Genomic DNA, 21,270 nt, shown 5'->3' on the forward strand with positions numbered 1-21,270 from the left:
CATTCGCCGATGGCACATTCCAGTACCACTACTTGACTTATGACTGCCATACAACCTCCACAGGTAGGGGCATCAAGGGGGCAGACAGGACCTCACAGGACAGGATTGAGGGGGAGATGGGTTAGGGTTTGGGAGGTGGATCCTTGAGCTTGGACTTGGGAGGGGGAGGCTTAGATCGAGGCTTAGGGGAGGGCTGGGAACTCATGGGAGGGGTTGACATCATAGCGGGGGAGGGCCATGGGTACCTGCAGGGGGCCAGGAGAGGGCTTGGAGGCAGAAGGGCTAGACATGGATAGGGACACAGATCTTCGAGGGGTCACATGGGATGGGAGAGGAGTAGGGAAAAGGTTCAGCTCTGAGAGGAAATACTTCTTAGATATGCAGGGACAGTCATGGCAAAGGGGTTTGGGAGTGGAGGGAGTGGTTGTCTGAGGTGTTTTGGTGGATTTCTTGGGTGCATGTGTGTGTGAGATATACTTGTGTATGCTGGGTGTCTGTTGAGTGGGTGAGTGTGAAAGTTTGTGTTTTGGGAGGAAGGGGGTGGAGGTGCTGGGAGATGCAGTGGTAGATGGGTGGCTGTCTGTTAGGGTCGTGACTTCATGTATGGTAGATGTGCTGCATGTAGTTGTGTCAGTTGTTGTGGTGGCTACGGATGTGGTAACTAGGGTGGATGCCTGAGGTCTGCTATTGTAGTGACGTGGGCATGATAGAAGTTATGGCTGTATCGGGAATGTTGCTGTGGTATCTGCAGGTGTGTCCTGTGTAGTGTCTCTGAAGATGGGGGTGGTGGAGGAGTCAGTGCAGGTAGTGAGTGTTGGTGTGCCTGCAGGTGGGTGTTGTCTGTGTGCATGCTGGTGGGGGGTCTTGTGGTTCTTGTGTTTTTCTGTGGTACCCTTTAATGTTGTGGTGGATGTATGCTTGTCTGTCTGTGTGCTTTGGCTGGGATGGAGAAGAGGGGTTTTGGGATTGGGAAAGTTAGATGGGGGACGTAAGACAAAGGTGACTGGCTGCTGTCAGTGTGGAGGCCAGAGTCTGAAAGGATCTCTGTAGACCATCCAGTGCACTGTGAATGCTCTCCAGGAGCGCATTACTCTGCTGGACTTTAGTTGCCAGGCTCCGGATGGCATTCACAATGGTCGACTGACCCACAGAGGACCACCTCAGGAGGTCAATAGCCTCCTCACTGAGGGCAGTAGGGTTGACAGGGGTTGGGCAGAGGTGTCTGCAGCAAAGAAGACGCCCAACCTCCTGGGTGAGCAGCACGGACTACTGGGTAGGGAGCTACAGGGAGGGTGGTGGTAGTAAGGTGGGTGGCAGACAAAGACGGTGCTGGGGTGGTCCCAGAATGGTCCACCACCACCTGGGAGTGTCCAATGGAGCAGGATTCTGAGGATGATGAAGCAGAAGATCCGGCCTTCCCTGTGACACTACCCTTGCCCTCCAGGCCACTGGGTCCCTCACTGTCGGTGGTATCATCATTCCAGGTCCCATGTCCAGTAGCATCCCCACTCGCCGGTGCCCCATCTCCTTCACCTGCCAATGCGGATGCTCATAAATAGAGATAGAGGAAGGAACACATAGAGAGTGAGAGAGGGGGTTATCACATTCTTCACATACACACATTAGAACAAGAACAACTGTAGTCATACATTTCCTGGCTAGGCTATGTCATCTAGTAACCCAAATAACCTCCATCATGTCTCATCATGTTACTCCTATCCATCCCTTCATGGCTACCCTCTTAAACACATCATTATCCAAATGTGGTGGCATGACTGGAGCATTCTAAGAAATCACCTGAAAAGGTATGTCAGCATGCTCATAATTCCCTGGCTGAAGCAGAAAATCAGTCCTAATCAGGATCAAAACCCTCCATGCTTGTATAATCTGTAGGTAAAACAGTTTACTAATCACATTATAACATGGATTTATAGAATCTACACCTACCCGTCCTTGCCACTAAGTAATGTCCATAATGGTAAATAAACTCAATTCATAGACAATACAGCACCAGCCATTCAAATCGCATGCCTGGCTGAACCCTCTGTACATATATGCCATAATGGAAACAATAACTGATATAGCCACAACATGAGGCACTACCACACAGGTGACATTTGATGTGTATAATACATGTCTGAAAAACAGTCACGTGACAACATGCACTTAATTCCAGAGGAACCTCTGCAAACACTGTACACAGAAACAACATATCACTACATACATGCATGTGCAGCTACAGTGGGCTATACAACACACAAGAGACACCCACTGACAATCACTGAGTACAGTGTAAGGACACCTAAACATTAGCTAGCCACAAAAGATTCATAGAGCACCTAACATACCACCTGACATGCTGTTAGTTCCAACCCATGAGCACATGATTAAAGCAGCACCACTCACACTTTTCCTGACATGTGATTAGCTGTACCTAAGGGCAGGTAACACACATATCCAACTGAAGAGATATGAACACATGATGTACACATGGAATTGCACGACTGACATTGCACTGACAACATATTCCACAGCAACACCTGTCTTTGAAGGTATAGTACAGCTAAACCATCATACAATGAAATTAGAAGTCATTCTATGACAAATCCTTTTCAAACTGTCCACATCATCTAGGCAGAAGATAGTAATGATTGACCCACACTCTTACCTGTGACCCCAAGTAACCTTTGAGACATGATCTAGGCAGATAAGAACATGCGTGTAACTGTAATTGGTAGGACATTGGTATACATTGCATGGACATTGCATATAGTGATAGGGTAGCTCTGCCTAGCGACTTACCACCTAGGGAACAAAGCCTTTGGGATACATGTGAAAGGAAAAATAGGCAAATGACACACCCACAGTTGAATAGCCTTCCTTTACTACCTTCACAGACCCCATAGTATGAAAAAGATGGGGCAATGGGGATACATTTACAGACCTATATGTACAGTTTTATCCTGGCCATATCTGTGCAGTGATGGCGAGGCCTGCCTCACATGGAATCAATACCAGTAACATTAGAAATGTTACATAGCCCCTGTACAAAATATGGCAGGCACCCAGTTGCTAATACAGGCGATCCAGACAGATGGGATTGCTCAGACACCTTAGAGCAAATAGAGCACATATATCGCAGGATGGACCTGGACATACTCTATAGGTAGGATGAAACTTCAGTTTACAACCATTAAATGGTTGGGTGGACTCACATGTGGCATTCTCATCTGATCATCTCCACATACAGTCATAGAAAAGTCTTGACACAGATAAAATAAACGTTCACATAGCAAACCCTGAATGCCAGATCTACATCTAATAGACAGGCAATGTGGGTACTATGTATTCCCACTAACCAACATACATGTGGCATCTACAATATTGTCACAGCTGCTACAGTGTGACTGCAAACACCATACAACCAGAGCCAAGTACAAGGATGCAGTCAGTACTTACGCCCTTGTGGCTACTGTGTTGCCCTCAAATGCCCATCCACCCCAGGGTAAGCCACCACCAAGATGCAGGCCATTAGGGGGTAGTCAGGGTCCGATGGGCACCCCTCTCTCATTGGGAGGACAACCCCAGCTGGGCCTCGGTGATCTTCTGGGCCCAGCATCTCAGGTCCTCCTACTGCTTGTGACAATGGATGCTCTGCCGGCTTTGGACCCCCTGGGTCTGCACTTGTTTGGAGATGGTACGCCATATCCCCTTCTTCTGATGGGTGTTTGCCTGCATGGATGACACAGACAAATGGAGAAAATCATGTAAACATACACCATGCCAATAGGTTTGGTCACTACACAACTGTCACTGCAAATAGGCACATGTACCCATCCTCTTTGCTAACACGCCTTCACAACAAGGCATTTGCATGCATCTACACACTAACCAGTTCACATGCCCGAAGAAATGTCACACACAACAGATATCACACATGGCTGGGCCATTATACTCACCTGTTCCTCTAGTACCCCATATAGCTATTCATACAGGGGTAGGACCTCCTCCATTAGCTTCTCAAGCTCTTTGGAGGTGAAGGCTGTGGCCCTATTACTTGCAGGACATGGCATGATGGCTTGCAGAGGCAGTACACAGCAGCTCACATCGTGGAGGTCTTTCTAGCAACAGTGTCCGGTGTCAAGTGAGCACAATTGTAGAAAATGGCGGTCACAGCTGTCACGTACAGGACCGTTATCACCGGCGGCCATGCCCATTGGCCCAGTCTGCCATAGGCAGCAATGTTAACCAATGACAAGTAGCACAGTGGTTGCAACCGCCTACCACCATGATGACTTCTGCCAGCAGACCTAGGTCACTTCAAACTGTCCACTAAAGTAGATCAGGCACTTGTCATTTTGGCCACATGTAATCGATGGATGTGCAAAATAATCGGCATCACTCACTTACTCCCTCTATTTGCAGTGTAAACGTATGTTGGGCCCTCATAGTTGTGCAATATATTGTGACTATCTTTACACAATGACGTGTTCAAGCTATTTGTTGAGAACAATGAAAAGCAACTCTGTGGTACATAGGCCAGGGCTTGGTATGGGTAGATACCGATACATATGTGTAATGATGAGTACATGACAGCAAAGTCACCCACACATGTACGATAACATATGTTTCATATGTACATTCCAATTCACATGTAAGGCAATTTGCAGCAATGAGGGTTAATTTGGTACATATCTGTATTCTGCATTATATATGTCAGCAGTCCTACGCCACCTCTGCAGATATTAATTGTCAGATAATATACAATATGTTGGTGATGTGTGCATATTGCATAACTCAAAGTATATTTTCTCCTCTCAACCTAGTTACCCTGCCACGAGGACAGTGAGACATCCTCCAGTGTACCGTCCATTAGTGGACCTGGCAATATTGGAGGACAGGCATGTCATCCAGACATACCGCCTGAACCGTCGTACCATCATGGAGCTATGTAGATAGTTGGAGCCAGATCCGATGGCATCCATTCGCATTCCACCTCCCATTGTTCAGTTCTTGTCAGCATTACACTTCCTTGCTACAGGGTCCATTCAGAATACTGTTGCCTTAACATCAGGGATGTCTCAGCTCATGTTCAGTCTGGTGTTGAAGGATGTACTGTGTGCCTTATTGAAGCACCTGGACAGCTACAACAGGTTCCCCCAAAGAGCATATTTGGCATTTGTGAAGGCAGACGTTTATGAGATGGGACACATCCCTCATTGTTAGGAGCCTCTGATAGCATCCATGTAGCCCTGGTCTCTTCCAGTGAACAGGTGTATAGGAACAGGAAGAACTACCACTCAATCAACCTACAGGTGTTGTGTTTGGCAGACCAGTACATCTTACAAGTCACAGCCAAATATCCAGGATCAGTGCACGATTCCTACATAATGAGGCACAGCAATGTCCTACATCTGATGGCACAACTAAAAACAAAAAGGGCCTAGTTGCTTTGTAAGTAGGCATTGTATCTGGTGTTTCTGTGTAATGTCACCTGTCATTGCATCATGTGTAGTTACTGTAGCTATTTATGTTTTGTTCTTACATTGCGTTCACAGGTGACTCTGGCTAGTCAAACCTTCCTTGGCTCTTGACACCAGAGAGGTACCAAGCCACGCCAGGGGAAATCTGTTTCAATGAGGCCCACTGGAGGACAAGGCATGTAATAGAGTGAACATTCTGGCTATTGAAGGCAAGATTCAGGTGCCTGGGTTATCTGGAGGTACCCTCCTCTACTTGCCTCACAAGGTATGTCAGATAATCGTTACCTGCTGCACGCTCCACAATCTAGCCCTGAGACGTCAGATACCATTGATAGCAGATGAGGGAGGAGGCAGCAGGACCAGTGGATGGTGAAGCAGATGTGGCAACTGATGAAGAGCCAGAGGAAGAAGGAGTAGTTGACTCTCGGACAGAGCTCATCAATCAGTACTTCCACTGACATGCAGGTATGTGAAGTAGACCTTTACAAGTATTGCATGTGCACATTTTGATGGGGATGTATGCCATAACACCTCCTGACTAGATACATCAGTGATGAAGTAATGAGCTCCAATACCTATTTGTCAGTTGTGGAAGCTGACTGATAGATTGCAAGGTTCAGTGTAATGAAGGGTCAGCTCTGACATGTATTGGTACATCTGATCCTATTATTCACTTCTGGAATAGACTATCCAATCTTGAGCTGTGTTTCTTGGATTCTCCTATCCTTGTTTCCTTCCACTCACTTAAATTGCATTTTCCCGTTTGGCTATGCAACCTATGGCTTGAGGTATTCTTTGTCAGTAGCTAATGTTAGTAAATGACAGACATGAAGGTTGTTAATGACAGGTAGTAGGTGAATTGGAAATAGTTAGAGTGGGATATTAACTATTTTGCACTCCATTTATACACGTGGAAATGTGACAGGTTCGTCCTTACCTATTACCAGCTGGGTTGGGGGAATGTGAAGTGGCATTTTTCATGTCAGTTGAAGTATGTGGCACTTATGTGAAGAATGGATCATGGCCTCTGGCTACACAGTGGATGGAGTAGTGTGTGCTGACCATGGGCCCTAACTGTGTTTGTAATCTGATGTTGCTGTGCAAGGTGCAGATGACTGCAAAGTGACAAATCAGTGAGAACATTATTCCAGGTATAGGCCCTATGTTTGTGTATAGTTGATGTACTGGGTCCTTTGTGATGTCATATGTCTGTACCATGGGATATGAGATCATGTGTATGTGAAGAATCTGTACCTTGTGAAATGTAGGTAAATTTTGGGTGCCCCTGCTTTGTAGGTGGGTTACCATGCCCATGACATCTGTTACCTGTATTTGTACACATTGTGTGCTACCATGCCTTCCATCCTGATAGCTCTCTCTGTCATGCTTTATTTGAATATTGGAAAACTGACTATACTATAGTGTTGTCATGGATTGCAACCTCTCTGACACCTGTCCTGTGACATCTCTGTTGTATGATATTTCATGCTGTGGGAGGATCTGCCTGATGACCATTAGATTGGCTGTTCAATCCAGGGGGGCATGACCTCACCACAGTTGGCAAGCATAACAATTAGGTGAGGTATTACTAAAGACACAAATACAGTGGCTGTGCTGGAATGTGATTTATTGTGCAGATCATGATGAATACGTTCAAAATCAAAGGGGTAAAAGGAGACAAGGGGTGATGAGTTAGGTCAGGGTAGATGGTTTCATCAGAGTAGCAGTCACACCAGTTGGTTAGACAGGTCCAGTGTCCTTGTGCCTTAGGAAAATTGAGTAAGGTATCTGAACAGTCTACAGGGTGTTTCAGTGGCACACATGGGTGACATATCAGGAGAGGTTCACTTCCAGGCAGTGGGTTAGGTCTTGGCATTTGCTCCAGCTGGATGTTTGGGTGGACGTCCACATTTGCATGGGGTTCTTCAGCTACAGAAGGAGGGGTGTCTGAGGCATGTGGTTCCCCTGGCAGGGTGTCCCTTCCACTAGCTGCCACAGATGCAAATGGGACAGAAGTTAGGTTGCTAGTGGAAGGGGCCTGATGGTGAGCAGAGAAACCAATGAGGGTGGTATTGATGTCCCTCTGTACCCATGCAATGGTAGTCATGATGGCATTATGTGCTCACCACTGCTTAATTACTTCCGGGTGGTATTCCCTCTGCAGCCTTTGGTTCTCCCCCAACATGGTGATTATTTAGCCCATTCTGTCCTTGTAACTTTGGTATGCTCCCAGGACTTGGGAGATGGTTTCCTGGTTAGTGGAGTTCCTTTGAGGCCCCACTCATTGGCCACAGCATCTATCCCATGCACCCTACCCCTAGGTGCCTGTGCCCCGACACAGTGTACCCACCTCCAGTCGCAACAGAGCCTTCATTGTCAGGGATGGTAAGGTTCAACTCAGGGCCCTGTACTGTGGGGCACCCTATTGATTGAACTGGCCTTGGAACACAGGCCGGAGGGGACTGGTTGGTTGGGATTTGGTTGCACCAGGGGTGGGGGTGTTGGTGTGGGAAGAGTGAAGCAGGGAGTCATTGACTAGCCAGGTGTCCCAGATGGGCCAGGTTGTTGGTCGTTGTCCAGACATCCAGATCTATTGTCCTCACTGGGACCTTCTTGCTGAGGGGGAGTAGCAGTGTCTGGTATCCTCTTCATGGTGGCAATGACAGGGATACCTGTGAAGGGAGAGAGACACAGGGATCAGCTTGGCATGTGTGTTAGATTATCTCTTAATGGGATGCATGACAGTGGCTCTACATGATTCCCTGCAATGACATTGACAGATGCTGCACAGCACACCTTTGTTATACATCCTACTCTGTGACTTGATTGCCATGCTCCATGTTTGGAGATGTCATACAGGTTTGGTACAGATTGCACAGCAGATGCATTCTGTTATTGTCTGATAATTGACATGACTGTCCACCTCTGCCACCTAGTGATTTGTGAGGCTTGCTAGATGTCACACTTTATAGCTGGATAATACACAATTGTGTATTAGTGGGTGCACAGTATTTGAGTATGCAAGGATTAAAGTCCTACATCTGGATGTTGTTCATGTGCTTCGACTCAGCAATCTTACATTCAAAACCAGTTCAGTCTATTTCAGGTTTGGGATCTTTGATCTGCGCCCATTTGGAATGGTCACTCAGCTGTAGCTGTATGTTGTACTGTATGCTATTGTGGGTGTGCCATTGCATTTCTGTAATTTTCATGTACTGGTCATCACTAGGTCATGCTAGATGGTGGAGCTTATACTTTAGCTGTACAACCATCAAATGTGATGTGTTGTGCACATGCAAGGTTTTCAAAAAGTGGTGTTAGTGCATTATGGGAGTGGTAGTGATTTGATTTGGCAGTTATTAATGTGCCATTGCTAAGGGCTGTGGAGCAGTTGGGCTGGGTGGAGTGGTGGCATTCAGGAGAGGGGAATTAGGTGAATAGGTAGATAGTGCTGTGGGTAATTCAGTTTATTTGGGTGGTGAGGAGGCATGAGGGACAATACAGTGGTAAGACATGACTGTTGTAGGTACTTACCAGACTCCAGTCCCCCAGGTATTCCAGTCAGGCTCTCCGGATGCAGAATGTCCAAGACCTTCTCCTCCCATGATGTGAACTGTGGGGGAGGAGGTGGGGGCCCACCACCAGTCTTGTCCACGGCGATCTGGTGGTATGATGCCATGAAATACACCTTCCCCATAGGTCGTTCTACCTCTTCCTGATGTGGTCCCTTTTATGTGGATGGCTGCCTACTGAGTTGACCCTGTCGACTATCCTTTGCCACAACTGCGTTTTCCTGGCAATCAATGTTTGTTGGACCTGTGCTCCAAACAGTTGTGGCTCTACCCTGCCGATTTCATCCAGCATGACCCTCAACTCCTCATCAGTGAAACGTAGGTGTTTTTGTGGGGACATGGTAGTGGTGGTGAAGGATGAATAATGTTTGTGATGATGTGTGGGTACGGTGATGTGAGAGGGTGGTGGTTGTGTATTGTGTACTTTTGTTAATTTAGTGTTTTGTATGTTGTGCAAGTGTGGATGTGTGCTGTGTGTAATGTGTAGGGGTGTCTGTTGTTTGTTTAGATAGAAATGATTTCTTTGCTGGTGTCTGGCTGTGAGTGGCATTCTGGTTACAAAAGATTGTGGGTTGCCTAAGGGTGTGTTATAAAGTGCAGTGAGTAGGTGTGTGTTGGGTGTGTGGATGTGTGTCAGGTGTGGGGCCACCTGTGACCATTTTGTGTCACAGGTGCTAAACCCACCCACACATGTGATTTTACCAATTGGATGTCTCTGAATTTGTGTCTTCACATTGTAAGCTATTGTGTAAGAAAGAAGACATTTAGCTTAATGCTCTCTGAATCACATGATAGCATGGTTAACCACAAGTTAAAATGTGTATAAATACCTATTGGTCCTACACTCAGCATGTTTTGCACATTTAAAAATAGATAGGTTTGCTCCATACCCTTGTTTCATTATTTATATTTTACCATATGAATTTCTGTGTAATCTGCTCATAATGAACAACCTTTGTAAGGTGCATCTCAGTAGTTTGCTTTGGGTACCACATGTTTTTGGACAAGCTACAAACCCAATATATCCCATGATCAGAATGGTCTGTCAGACCTAACACTGCATTGCCTTTGAGACTCAGCCATTGTGACAAGAAGTGACAAAAGAATAATCTTTTATTTCAAAAGTTTGTTTTCTGGCCAGGCCTTGTGCCCAACCTGGAGTGAGCAGCTAACCCCTTGCTAAGCACAGTATTTGAATGTGCACTGCGGAGGTTGCCCCTGAGTCTGGCTTATGGCTATGCTCTGCACCCAAACCCCCAGCGGGTGTCCAACCCCCATGGGTGTTCAACTCACCCCCACTTCAAATGGTAAGCTCTCTGTGTGCACAGCTAAACACTTTTTTCAGGTACCACAGGGGTGTGTGTCTCTAAATACCACATTAACAGGAACTGATACCACAATACAGTGCCTCAAATATAAAAAATTATCTTACTTTGACTTTCACATCACTGTCAAATCTCTCTGTGGATAACTCTTGTTGGAAGCCTTACATTACAAGCACACATCAGAGCATCCACACACTGTAGTCTGCCAACTTAACCTACTGAAGAAGGTAAAATCTTTTGTACTACCACAAGACGTCCAGATCACAGTTCAATACCTGGTAGTGTCTAGATTAGACTACAGGATTAAAACTTCAACTGGTGTACCAACATCACATGCTGCAACACTAAAGGCAGCCCTAAATGCAACAGCAACATTAATTACAGGTATAAGGGGCTTCACCCATGTGACACCCTCTACATTAGCTCTCAATAGAAGCCAGGATCCAAGTGAGGATAGCATGTCTGACGCATACAGCCCTGCACCGTGAGGCACCCAGACACCTCGCAAATTAGCTCAAGTTTGTTCAGAGGAGTCTGTTACTCCCTTTAGAGCATGAAATATCTTCTGCTGGAACCTCCTAAATTAACAAAAAGAAGACCTGCACACGCACTGTCTCCGGGTCTGCTGCAAGAGTATGGAACTTCCTGCTATTGGAGATCAAACCAAATCTGTAAGCCTCCTTTAAGAAAGAAGTCAAAATGATTTTATGAGACAGATTCCTTGCACATGGTTCTATATTATGTTCTATCTACTTCAGGTTACCTTCTCAGAGAACCATAGTCTTCTCAGTAGACCTCTGTGTCATGACACCAGAAAAGAGAAGGGGGAACCATTAAGCCTATCCTTATAGGTTGATTTCTTATGTTGCATTTTATTTTATATGTCATGGTACAGGTTTATTTGTGCTACTGATAATACATGTTATGAAATGTGGTAGCGTTATTTATGTACAGCCCTTAATACCCATGGATTATGTTTGTGCTTTCTGGAACTCTCTGAATGCAAATAACAAAAAAAAAAAATCTGGGGAGCAGTATGTGTCCACCCTTCCCCCATATGTATCCTTTGATTTTTTTTTTGTAGGATTTTTGGACCAAGTCACAAGGTCCTGTAATTGTTGCCACTAAATATTCTCCAAGATGTGGCCAGACATTGAGGTTCTGCCCATCCATTGTGAATGGGCCAATCAGAGTATATCTTGACATCAATGGTCCAGATACTCTAACTTTTTGATAGCATTAGTCCGTCATGCCAACTCTTGGCACCTTTTTAATTGCTAATTTCTTAAAAAATGCTACATAGATTTACCCCAAATAACAAAGTCACTCTTGCTAAATTTTGAGTAATTCAGGTCAGCCATTGTTTCTCTCAATTGTAGAGCAAACTTTCCTACACAAATTAGCATGGGATAACGCATTTTTGGGACCACACCTTTTTTCTTGGTTCCTGCTTGACAATTGGCATGAAACGTGATGGAGTTTAAGTTTTTTTTTTTGTTTTAGATAAAATTTGTGTTAGAAAACAGGGCTGATTGCAGAGGCCCCCTGACTTTTTGCCCCCATTTTTCACTTTTTGCAGATGTTTTCTCTATTGGTACCCTGGGTACTGCTAACCAGTCCCAGGGCCTGTGCTCTGTGTAAAACCAGTATGCAAATTAGGATAATTATAATTGGCTAAGTCAACCTACCTGTAAGTCCCTATTAAATGGTATGGGATGTAGGTTTAGGGACCCTAGCATAGGCAGTGCACCCATAGGTGCCCAGTGTCATTTTAAAGGCAGACCTGCCTTGCTGGCTGCTTTTAAATTAAAGTTACGTGCAAATTAAAAGTAGTTACAAAGTCTTGAACTACCTTATGTTTACATATACGTCACCCCTAAGGTGTGTCCTATGTACCCCTAGGGCTGGGTGCCATATAACTATAAGCAGGGACCTTATGAAAATAGTTTTGTAAGCCCTGGTGAGGTAAAACAGCCAAATTTGTTTTTCCCTCATTGTAGTGAATGGCCTTCATAGGCCATAATGGGGAGACTTTATTTTAATTTATAAAGTCCCTTTGCGTATTAGATACCTTAAGGTTGGTATCAAATTATTGTTATAATACAGCCCTGCAGTGTTTTGCTGCTTTGCTCTGATTGGCCAGGCTGCCTTGATGCGGTGTGAAGCCTGGCTCAACACAAAGAGATCTGCCTTGGGGAGGAGATCTTCCCTCAGCAGATGGAGAGGCAGGAAGGGGGCAGGCTGCCAAACTGCTTTTCAAAGCCAGAGAAGGACATTTGGAGCAACCCAGCACCTTCCTCACATCCTGCAAACCCAGACAATTAGGCGCCCCCCTGATTAGATGAGGAGAGGGCAGGAGAAGGGTGTGTTTAAGGTTTTTAGCCGCACCAGTGAGTGGGCTCATCCAGATGTAACCTCCAAAAATCACTTTTAGCCATGATGGATTTTTGAGCACTGTTGCTCCCTGGGATTGATTTTTGTCACACTTCCCAGGAAGTGGTAATCACCGGGGGAAGGGCCCTGCAATTATTGGAGAACAAGTACCCTCCTTTTTTTCACCCAGAAGTAAGGATAAAACTGGCAGAACTGCACCCACGCTTCAGATCCCTACCAGAATCCAACAAGGAAGAACTACAGAAGAAGGACTGTCTTGCTGGACCCATGACCTGTACCTGGACACTGCACTCTGGAGGACTGCACCAGCTGCACACTTGGGCTCCACCACAGGAAGGACTTTGCCTGGCTTCAACTGGTTCAAGGAGTGACTCCCTGTTTTCTTCAGGTGAAAAATTGTTAACCAGAGTCCCCTGAACCAACTCCTGAAGAAACTGACCAGCTGACTACTGACCAGTGGCGGTTTCGGAGTTTGCACCAGATTCATTCTAGGAGTTGTAGTCCGCACCCTCAAGGAGCATCTCAGAGCTTCTGGAGCCTTGGGGTGAGCTGTGACCCTCAAAAGAACCTTAAAAGAACATCAGGAAGAAGATCCAGAAGTTTGGAGAACATTTGGAAAAAAGCTCCAGAAAGCTCCAGAAATATACCAATCCACTGCGGCAACTCTAGCCGGTTTGCCTCAACCACGACATGGCCTGATTTGCAGGTTTGTCCTGGAGAAGAAAAGTGACTAAGTCCGAACGTAGGAAGTTGACCTCCCAGGTGCATATCCGTAGAGGGCTCCAAGGACGTTGGATCAAGATTCAGGTTTGCCCCGGTCGAAGGATTTTCACCTCGAAAAAATGACTAGGTCCAAAGGTAAAAATCTCCACGAGGTCTCCCGCGACGAGTTCCAGGAGGTCAGATTGGACTGGCGACCTTGTCCTGCTGAAAAAAATCTTAAAGAAAACAACTTCGTCCGAAGGTAAACTTTTGACTGAAGCCTCCTGCGAGCTGTAGCCGAGCAGGGCTCTATCGCGGTCAGCCTCAAACTTTGAATTTGCCCCAGTCGAGGTGCGACCAGATGACCAGATTGGCACTTTTTGTTTCTATGCGCTAGAAACCATTAATCCTTTAAAAATTCATATCTCCGGTTCCCGTTATCAGATTTTAATTATTTTGGTGTCATTATAAAGATAAAAATATAATCTATTGTTTTTAAATTGGTGCTGGCTTTTTATGTGTTTTGTATTTTACTTATTTACTGTTTTGTGATTTTTAAATGCTATACACATTTGTCTCCTAAGTTCAGCCTTGTCTCTCGTTGCCATCTACCAAGGGTTGAGCTAGGTTTAATTTATTGAGACCTAACTGGACCTAAGTGGAGGTTGGTAGCCTAATGCTAAGTGTAGGTACTTACCTGCCCTTACCAATAACACATTTTCCAACATTTTGTCAAATGGTGCCAAATTTATTGAAGAAACAAAATAAACTTCTTATTGAAACTCTGACCTAACCATAACTACACCGTGGGGACTTCCACTGTTTATTCTATGTTAATGCAGTGTAGTCTGCATGGGATACAAAAGATTGAGATTGAATATCTTAAAATAATTTCTGCTTTTGTTAAAATGCTTTATGTTAAATAGCCTTTTAACACTAAACAGAAAAAACTCCTTAAAATTATTATAGCAAATGTCACTTAAGTACTAACTGTGCTCCTCTTTATTTATTTATAACAGGCTATTCTAATCTGGTCTTTGGTAACCATTGAACTACCCAGTTATGGTTCCATTGTGTACCCCACCTGGGGGTTAAATTTAGGCTGGTGTTTGACTGCATTCACAATCATCTGGATTCCGGTGGTGGCCATATACAAAGTATGGGCTGCAGATGGAACTTTATTTCAGGTAAGGTTATAAGCAATGTAAAGACCCAATTACACTGTATAGTTTGAAAGCCTTTTTTTTAAAAGAAATGCAATTACTTTATAACCCTGTCACTAACTCCATGTACAGGTCTTGATTTGTAGCATTAAAAGTGCTTATACTCAAGGTTGATTGTGCAGAGTGTATGAGCAAAAGGGTGAGAGGTCATTAATTCTTCTCCTGATGGCATATTCCTTGCTCTATACTTAACCAGGCTGGACAGGGATGCATCTTTTATTTCCATTATAACTTGTGGACTGCTGATAATGGTAAACATGAAAATGTGGCCTGAAGGCCTCAGCTGCTAACTTTGGAACTGGGAACCATGGTTGAGCCCTGGCTTAGGTTCAACCTCCTGTGTTTCTTGGTTGATCACTTAATCTCCATGGGCCTAAAAAAGGTATAACTACATTTGCTGTCCTATGTCATTTTCCATGAGCCATATAGAAATTAGAGAAGGGATTCTTCAGTGTTTCATGCTAATCTGTATATTGAAGCAGCTGCAGAATGGGACTGGAACACTGTGGAAGTCTGTAAAGAGTACAGTTTCCTGAAATAAGTACTGGTGGTGCCTCCCAGCAACCACCGGCCCAAGTTAAGTACAATGCATATGTATATCATAGTTGTAAGTTCACTCAGACTAATTTCCTATTGTAGCAATAATAAACATTTTACATCAATATTTATACCATGTGGGTATATCATTCTATAGCATCAAACTGAGACGTATCTTCCTTTTTCTTCGTTTGTTCCTTAAAAGGTTTTAAACATATTGGACCCTATGCACAAAGGTAAACTTACACTTTTGGTATTAGTTTACCATTTGTTTGCTTTTCACAAACTACAAGTGTAGTTTTGCGTATAGCATTTTTAGGAATGCAGAGACTGTCCTATCACTTAACGTTAATAGTTCTACACAGCTGTAAACATACTACCGCGACATATATCAAGGGATCATAGTCCCCGGGTGCAGGAAATACTACATGATGTGCAAATTCACATTTCACAGAGAAAATATTTTCCCAAGGAGAAATATCTTCCCAAACATCCCCACTAAATCTAGAAATGACTTGTTGCACCTCCACCTTAAAATGTTCCTATCATTCTTAGAGTGCAAAACAGTCTGATATGAGTTTTCCCAAAAATGTACATGCTTGCAGCAGTTCACAAATTGTAAAACTAACCACACCTAGTATTGCCCAATTTGCTCCTCTTGAGTTAGATTTACTCTTATAGAATTTTCAACATTAATGGTGGAGAAAGCTGCAGTACTACATCAATTTGTGCTTGTTAGGAATCCTTTTGTGGAATCCAGATAAGGAAGTTTTAACCAGGGCTAGTAAGTTTGATGTCCAAAATCCTAATTGCTTATTGCCAGAAACAAACTGAAATGCCTAAGTACTATTGGGAAAGTATCTGCAGTTGTGACAAGAAAGTGGCCAAGAAAGGGATGCTTAGCAAACTGTTGGATGTACGTCATGCAGAATGCTCTGAACACACAAACATGAGGAATTTTGTAGTAATTAGCCAAGAGTTTTATGGTCATAACCCCCAATAAACATGTAAGTGTTTTCCGTAACAACATAGGAGTAAGTGCTTTGAGGGAGGGAAATTGTATGGAACATTGCATTAGTTCACGTGGGTAGAAGAAGGGGGTTCTCTCTTAATGACTCCCAAATCAGATTCCCTAAAGGGGAATCTTCAACCAAATTCATTTTTAAATTGTTGACAGGGATTGTGTCAATTTTTGCACCTGTAAGGACCTCAATGTCATGGAAAATCTGTATAGCTTGTGTACCTATCGTACAGAGACATGAGGAACTACATATTTGGGTGAATCTCTTCTAATGCCATGCACCCATATGAAAATGCCAAACACAAAGTGTGAATTTCCATTATAATTCTAATGATAGCCCTATTGTGCTAGGACTGATGGTCAGCCCATCACGAACATCGGCCATACATCAGTTGATTTCTCAGAGTGTAAACTGTTTGCAAGCAAGTGCTTCTGATAAACATCCCTATGTGTCCCTGTGGTACTTATGTATGCAAGCCTCCCAAACAGACTTCCATTGTGAAAAACTTTGGAAAAACATCATTCTGCAATTTATTGACAAGACTATGGCGTCATTCTGACCCTGGCGGTCAAAGACCGCCAGGGTGGAGGACCGCGGGAGCACCGCCGACAGGCCGGCGGTGCTCCAATGGGGATTCCGACCGCGGCGGTAAAGCCGCGGTCGGACCGGCACCACTGGCGGTCTCCCGCCAGTGTACCGCCGCCCCATTGAATCCTCCAAGGCGGCGCAGCTTGCTGCGCCGCCGAGGGGATTCCGACCCCCCCTACCGCCATCCAGACCGCCGGGAACCGGATGGCGGTAGGGGGGGTCGCGGGGCCCCTGGGGGCCCCTGCAGTGCCCATGCCACTGGCATGGGCATTGCAGGGGCCCCCGTAAGAGGGCCCCTAAATGTATTTCACTGTCTGCTGCGCAGACAGTGAAATACGCGACAGGTGCAACTGCACCCGTCGCACAGCTTCCACTCCGCCGGCTCGATTCCGAGCCGGCTTCATCGTGGAAGCCTCTTTCCCGCTGGGCTGGCGGGCCGTCGCGCCCAGCGGGAAAGTCAGAATTACCGCCGCGGTCTTTCGACCGCGGAACGGTAACCTGACGGCGGGACTTTGGCGGGCGGCCTCCGCCGCCCGCCAAGGTCAGAATGAGGGCCTATGTTTTCACTTTCTATTCAAAGAGGTCAGAACTATGGAAAGCATACACATTCTAATGATCCTGGCTCTTTCTGTCTCAAGGGCATATTGTTGTACAAGGAAGACAGACAATAAATGTGATATTTTACACCAAACGTCTCACATCTGCCATGCCAAACAAATTCTCATAATCAACCATTCAGGACCACAAAGGTACTGTAGTCAAATGAAAGATTTCCTAGTGTGTGCAATTTTTGAAAATGTAGTTTTGTTATATTTTCCTATCCTCCTTAACTTACCGTTGGGCTCAGATGCACACTAACAAAAGGTGGAATTTTCTACAGAGTTCATTTGTCACTCTCTTTCTGCGTATCGAGTTTTGCTTAGACATTCCAACACGGCACATGGAATTTCAGTTGGCATCTGTCCCAATCGATGCAGTCTGCCAATTCAAGTGACTTTCAAGTAGTCCATTAGGGGGCGTAGTTTGTGTTCAGTTTGCTGGTAGTAATGGCTTTCTAATAATAAACAGTAGTGGTTACCTTCTTCCGTGACAAGGACACTTGCTAGTACCATCATTTTTTTATTTCAAGGCAAATTGGTTGTTTGTAATATACTCTACACTTAGGCCCTCAGTATGAGTTAGGTGGACAAGAAAGCCCATTCGCCAAACTGCCGATAGAGTGGCTGCCACCGTAGTGGCGACCAACCGACCGGACATATTAAGAGTTTCCCACTACGCACGCCTATCGGGAAACAAGCTACAGCATTGTCACCAGCTCGTAATCGAGCCAGCGGCAATGCTGGACCCTGCAGGGTGCACCAGCACCTTTGCAATGTTCACTGTTTGCGCAGCAATGAACATTGCAACGGTGCTGGGCAGGGGGACACCTGCACTGCCTATGCCATGTACATGGGCAGTGCAAGGCACCCCCTGTGATCCCCTGCACCTGGTCTCCACCAGCCCTTTCATGGCAGTGAAACTGCCATGAAAAGGCTGGCAGAGAATACCGTCATCATCCGCAGGGCAACACTGCATGCAGCGCTGTCCTGGCAGATTGCGATCTTTTCCTCCGCCGGGATCACCCATGCTGGCGGAACCACGACCGCCAGGGTCTTTATGTGGCAGTTGACCACCACAGCAGTTGCAGTCCTGACTGCTACTGCGGCGCTGGTGGTCTGAAGACCGCCAGCCTCGTAATGAAGCCCGTAGCGCAGATTGTTGGAGGTGTCTCCATATGCTTTGATTGAAATGAAAGTAACAGCCTGTATGGCTGTGTGGCGGTACATTTTCAAAGTGGTTTGAATCATGGCTTGTTCAAAGTCTGAGTCTTTTTTTGTGGGTAGTAGTTGTTTTATGTTTAATGTGGTTTACATGTTCATAGTAAGTGCTGTTTTGTTTATTTGGTAGTAGCGCATATATAAAAGTGATATTTGTGTTTTGATATCTACCATAGTATATGTCTGAGGGAATGGTTTGGAGCTCATATTGAAGATCCCATCCATTATCCAGGATTGGAAAGGATTGGTTTTAGTAAGTTATCTCCGGTACAAAACTTTAGTATTTATGTATCATTGTTTAGGTTTTTATATACCAGGAAACATTTTTAAATGTTCAAGTATTTGTATGTCTTTGTATCTTCTAAGGGCAGGAGGAGTGTTCCTGGTGGCTTTTTTAGCTTATGCAATTAAACGTTTTACATTGGGTATAGGTGGTAGTTGTTCTGTGATGTGTTCAGGGGCTTTAGGGAGTATTGGCCTCATTACAACCTTTGCGGGCGGCCTCCGCCTCCGGCCAAGGTTTAACCGCCGTGCGGCCGCTAATGCGGCCTCACTTCTGCCGGCCCCATTTTGACATCCCCGCGGCCCAGCGGGGATGTCGGCCGCTACATGGGAGTCGGCTCCTGATGGAGCCTGTGGTGTTGCGGTTGTGCAACGGGTGCAACTGCACCCATCGCGCTTTTCACTGTCTGCTCTGCAGACAGTGAAAAGCAGTGTGGGGCTGTGCCTGGGGGCCCCTGCACTGCCCATGCCAAGTGCATGGGCAGTGCAGGGGCCCCCAGGGGCCACACGACTCCCCTTCCCACCAGTCTTTCCATGGTGGTCTCTACCGCCATGGACAGGCTGGCAGGAAGGGGACTCGTAATCCCCTGGGCAGTGCTGCAAGCAGCGCTGCCCTGGCGGATTGAAACCGCCGGGACAACCATGGCGGTAAACCGCCGGTCCCAGTGGTGCAACCGCAGCGCTTCTGCCGCGGTCATAATCAGCAAGATTGTACCGCCAGCCTGTTGGCGGTACAATCTCCAAAACAGCCTTGGCGATCTTTGACCACCAGGGTTGTAATGAGGATGTTTATCTTTTAGGATTCTGGCTGTGGGTTCCTGGGTGCTAGTGCCTGCCTCTTTTATATCCTGCAATACCGCCTTTAATTCTACTTCTGTCACATTTGGAGGGTGGTTGTGTTTTCTTACGTTACTTGCAGCATCATCTTTCATAGTGGCTCTCCCATAGCATGCATTAGATTAATATTTGGAACATTTCCAATTCACATTTTCTGTTGATGCACTTTCTTGGTTGTAGGTGTAATCCATGTGACTTAATAACTGATTTCCTCTCTGGGGTGTTATATATTTAGCTCTCTTGGTCATTGTATAGAAAATCTATAAAAGAACACAGACACCTCAAGATTTCATAGGAAAAGGTTTATACATGAACTCATGGGGACAATTGCTTGACAGCTGCATGCCCAATTTGCGGAATTTCCATTTGGTCTTTTATTTATGTGAACCACAAAAGGCGTGAGCATGCACATCCAATTGTGACACAGAAATAATGATTACTTCATCATTATAACTAGATACATGGTGTGATGCTGATTTGAAGGTACAGAAATTACACAATCATCAAAATATCCAGTCAAAATATCACAAACATGAACAGGACAAGATGGATTCAATGTAAAATACAACACACTTCCCCATCTTCTCCTCTGATCTTTAATGATTATTTGGTGGTCCTACTTCTCCCAGCACTGCTCCACATCCATCAGTGTTTAGGCCTCAATATTCTGTCTGTCATCTATAATGTTAGGGTGTAATGTGGCTGTCATTTTATACTGCTTTTTCTGGTTTGATGGATGTTAGACCTGGGACATTTCTAATGGAAACCTAAGATGCACAGCGGAGCCACTGATCACTGGTCTCTTCTTAACATTAGAACAACCCACTCCTCCTATTAGTAACCCTAAACTTGGAATCTCTATAATTTGTCATTAGCAATAGCAACGCTCATCAGACTGTTAATAGAACTGTCATGTTGATAAGTTTCCTTCACATCTGGTATAGGTAATGTGGCATATTATTCTGTAATTAATTAACTACTAGACACTATTGGAGCAGATGTGTGCAAATATACATGTAAAAATACATGTAATTATGTATCATAGTTCACTTGCAATTCAACACTGTTCTTTTTTTTCTCAAACCACGTTTGGTGATCCCCTTGATGTTGAGTTGTATTGTCAATCTGGAAAAGAAGTTCAAAGCCTCAACTTTCAAGTCTCAGTGTCATTCAGCCAATGTATGGGATATTTGAGTGAAATCAGTATATGCCATGAAAAGTACAGTAGCAGACAGAAAACCATTGATACCCATAGCAATTTCTTTGTGGGCCTTGAAGAAGTGTCAGACATCGCTCTCTCAATCAATTGCAAAACAAACCTCAATTTCCTCTTCCTTATTTGTTGGGTCAGGGATCACCAGTACCTGAGGCAACAGTTACTCTACAATGGAGGTCAGGTACTCTAAAACATCAGACTAGAGGTTCTAGTGAGGTCTTTCTGCCAGAACTGCAGGTGATTAAGCTGATGGTGCCCCTTGTCCTCGTTGT

General features: G+C 45.1%; 1 protein-coding gene across 1 annotated transcript in view; it reads left to right on the plus strand.

Annotated features, from left to right (window-relative positions):
* LOC138259651 (sodium- and chloride-dependent neutral and basic amino acid transporter B(0+)-like) overlaps positions 1 to 21,270 on the plus strand; it is a 485,427-nt gene that overhangs the window by 392,228 nt on the left and 71,929 nt on the right. Inside the window, exon 16 of the mRNA XM_069207516.1 lies at positions 14,496 to 14,663. Coding sequence (XP_069063617.1) covers positions 14,496 to 14,663 — 168 coding nt within the window. The remainder of the gene's footprint in view (positions 1 to 14,495; positions 14,664 to 21,270) is intronic.

The sequence above is a fragment of the Pleurodeles waltl genome, chromosome 2_1 (genome assembly GCF_031143425.1).
Source record: "Pleurodeles waltl isolate 20211129_DDA chromosome 2_1, aPleWal1.hap1.20221129, whole genome shotgun sequence".
Classification (NCBI taxonomy): Eukaryota; Metazoa; Chordata; class Amphibia; order Caudata; family Salamandridae; genus Pleurodeles; species Pleurodeles waltl.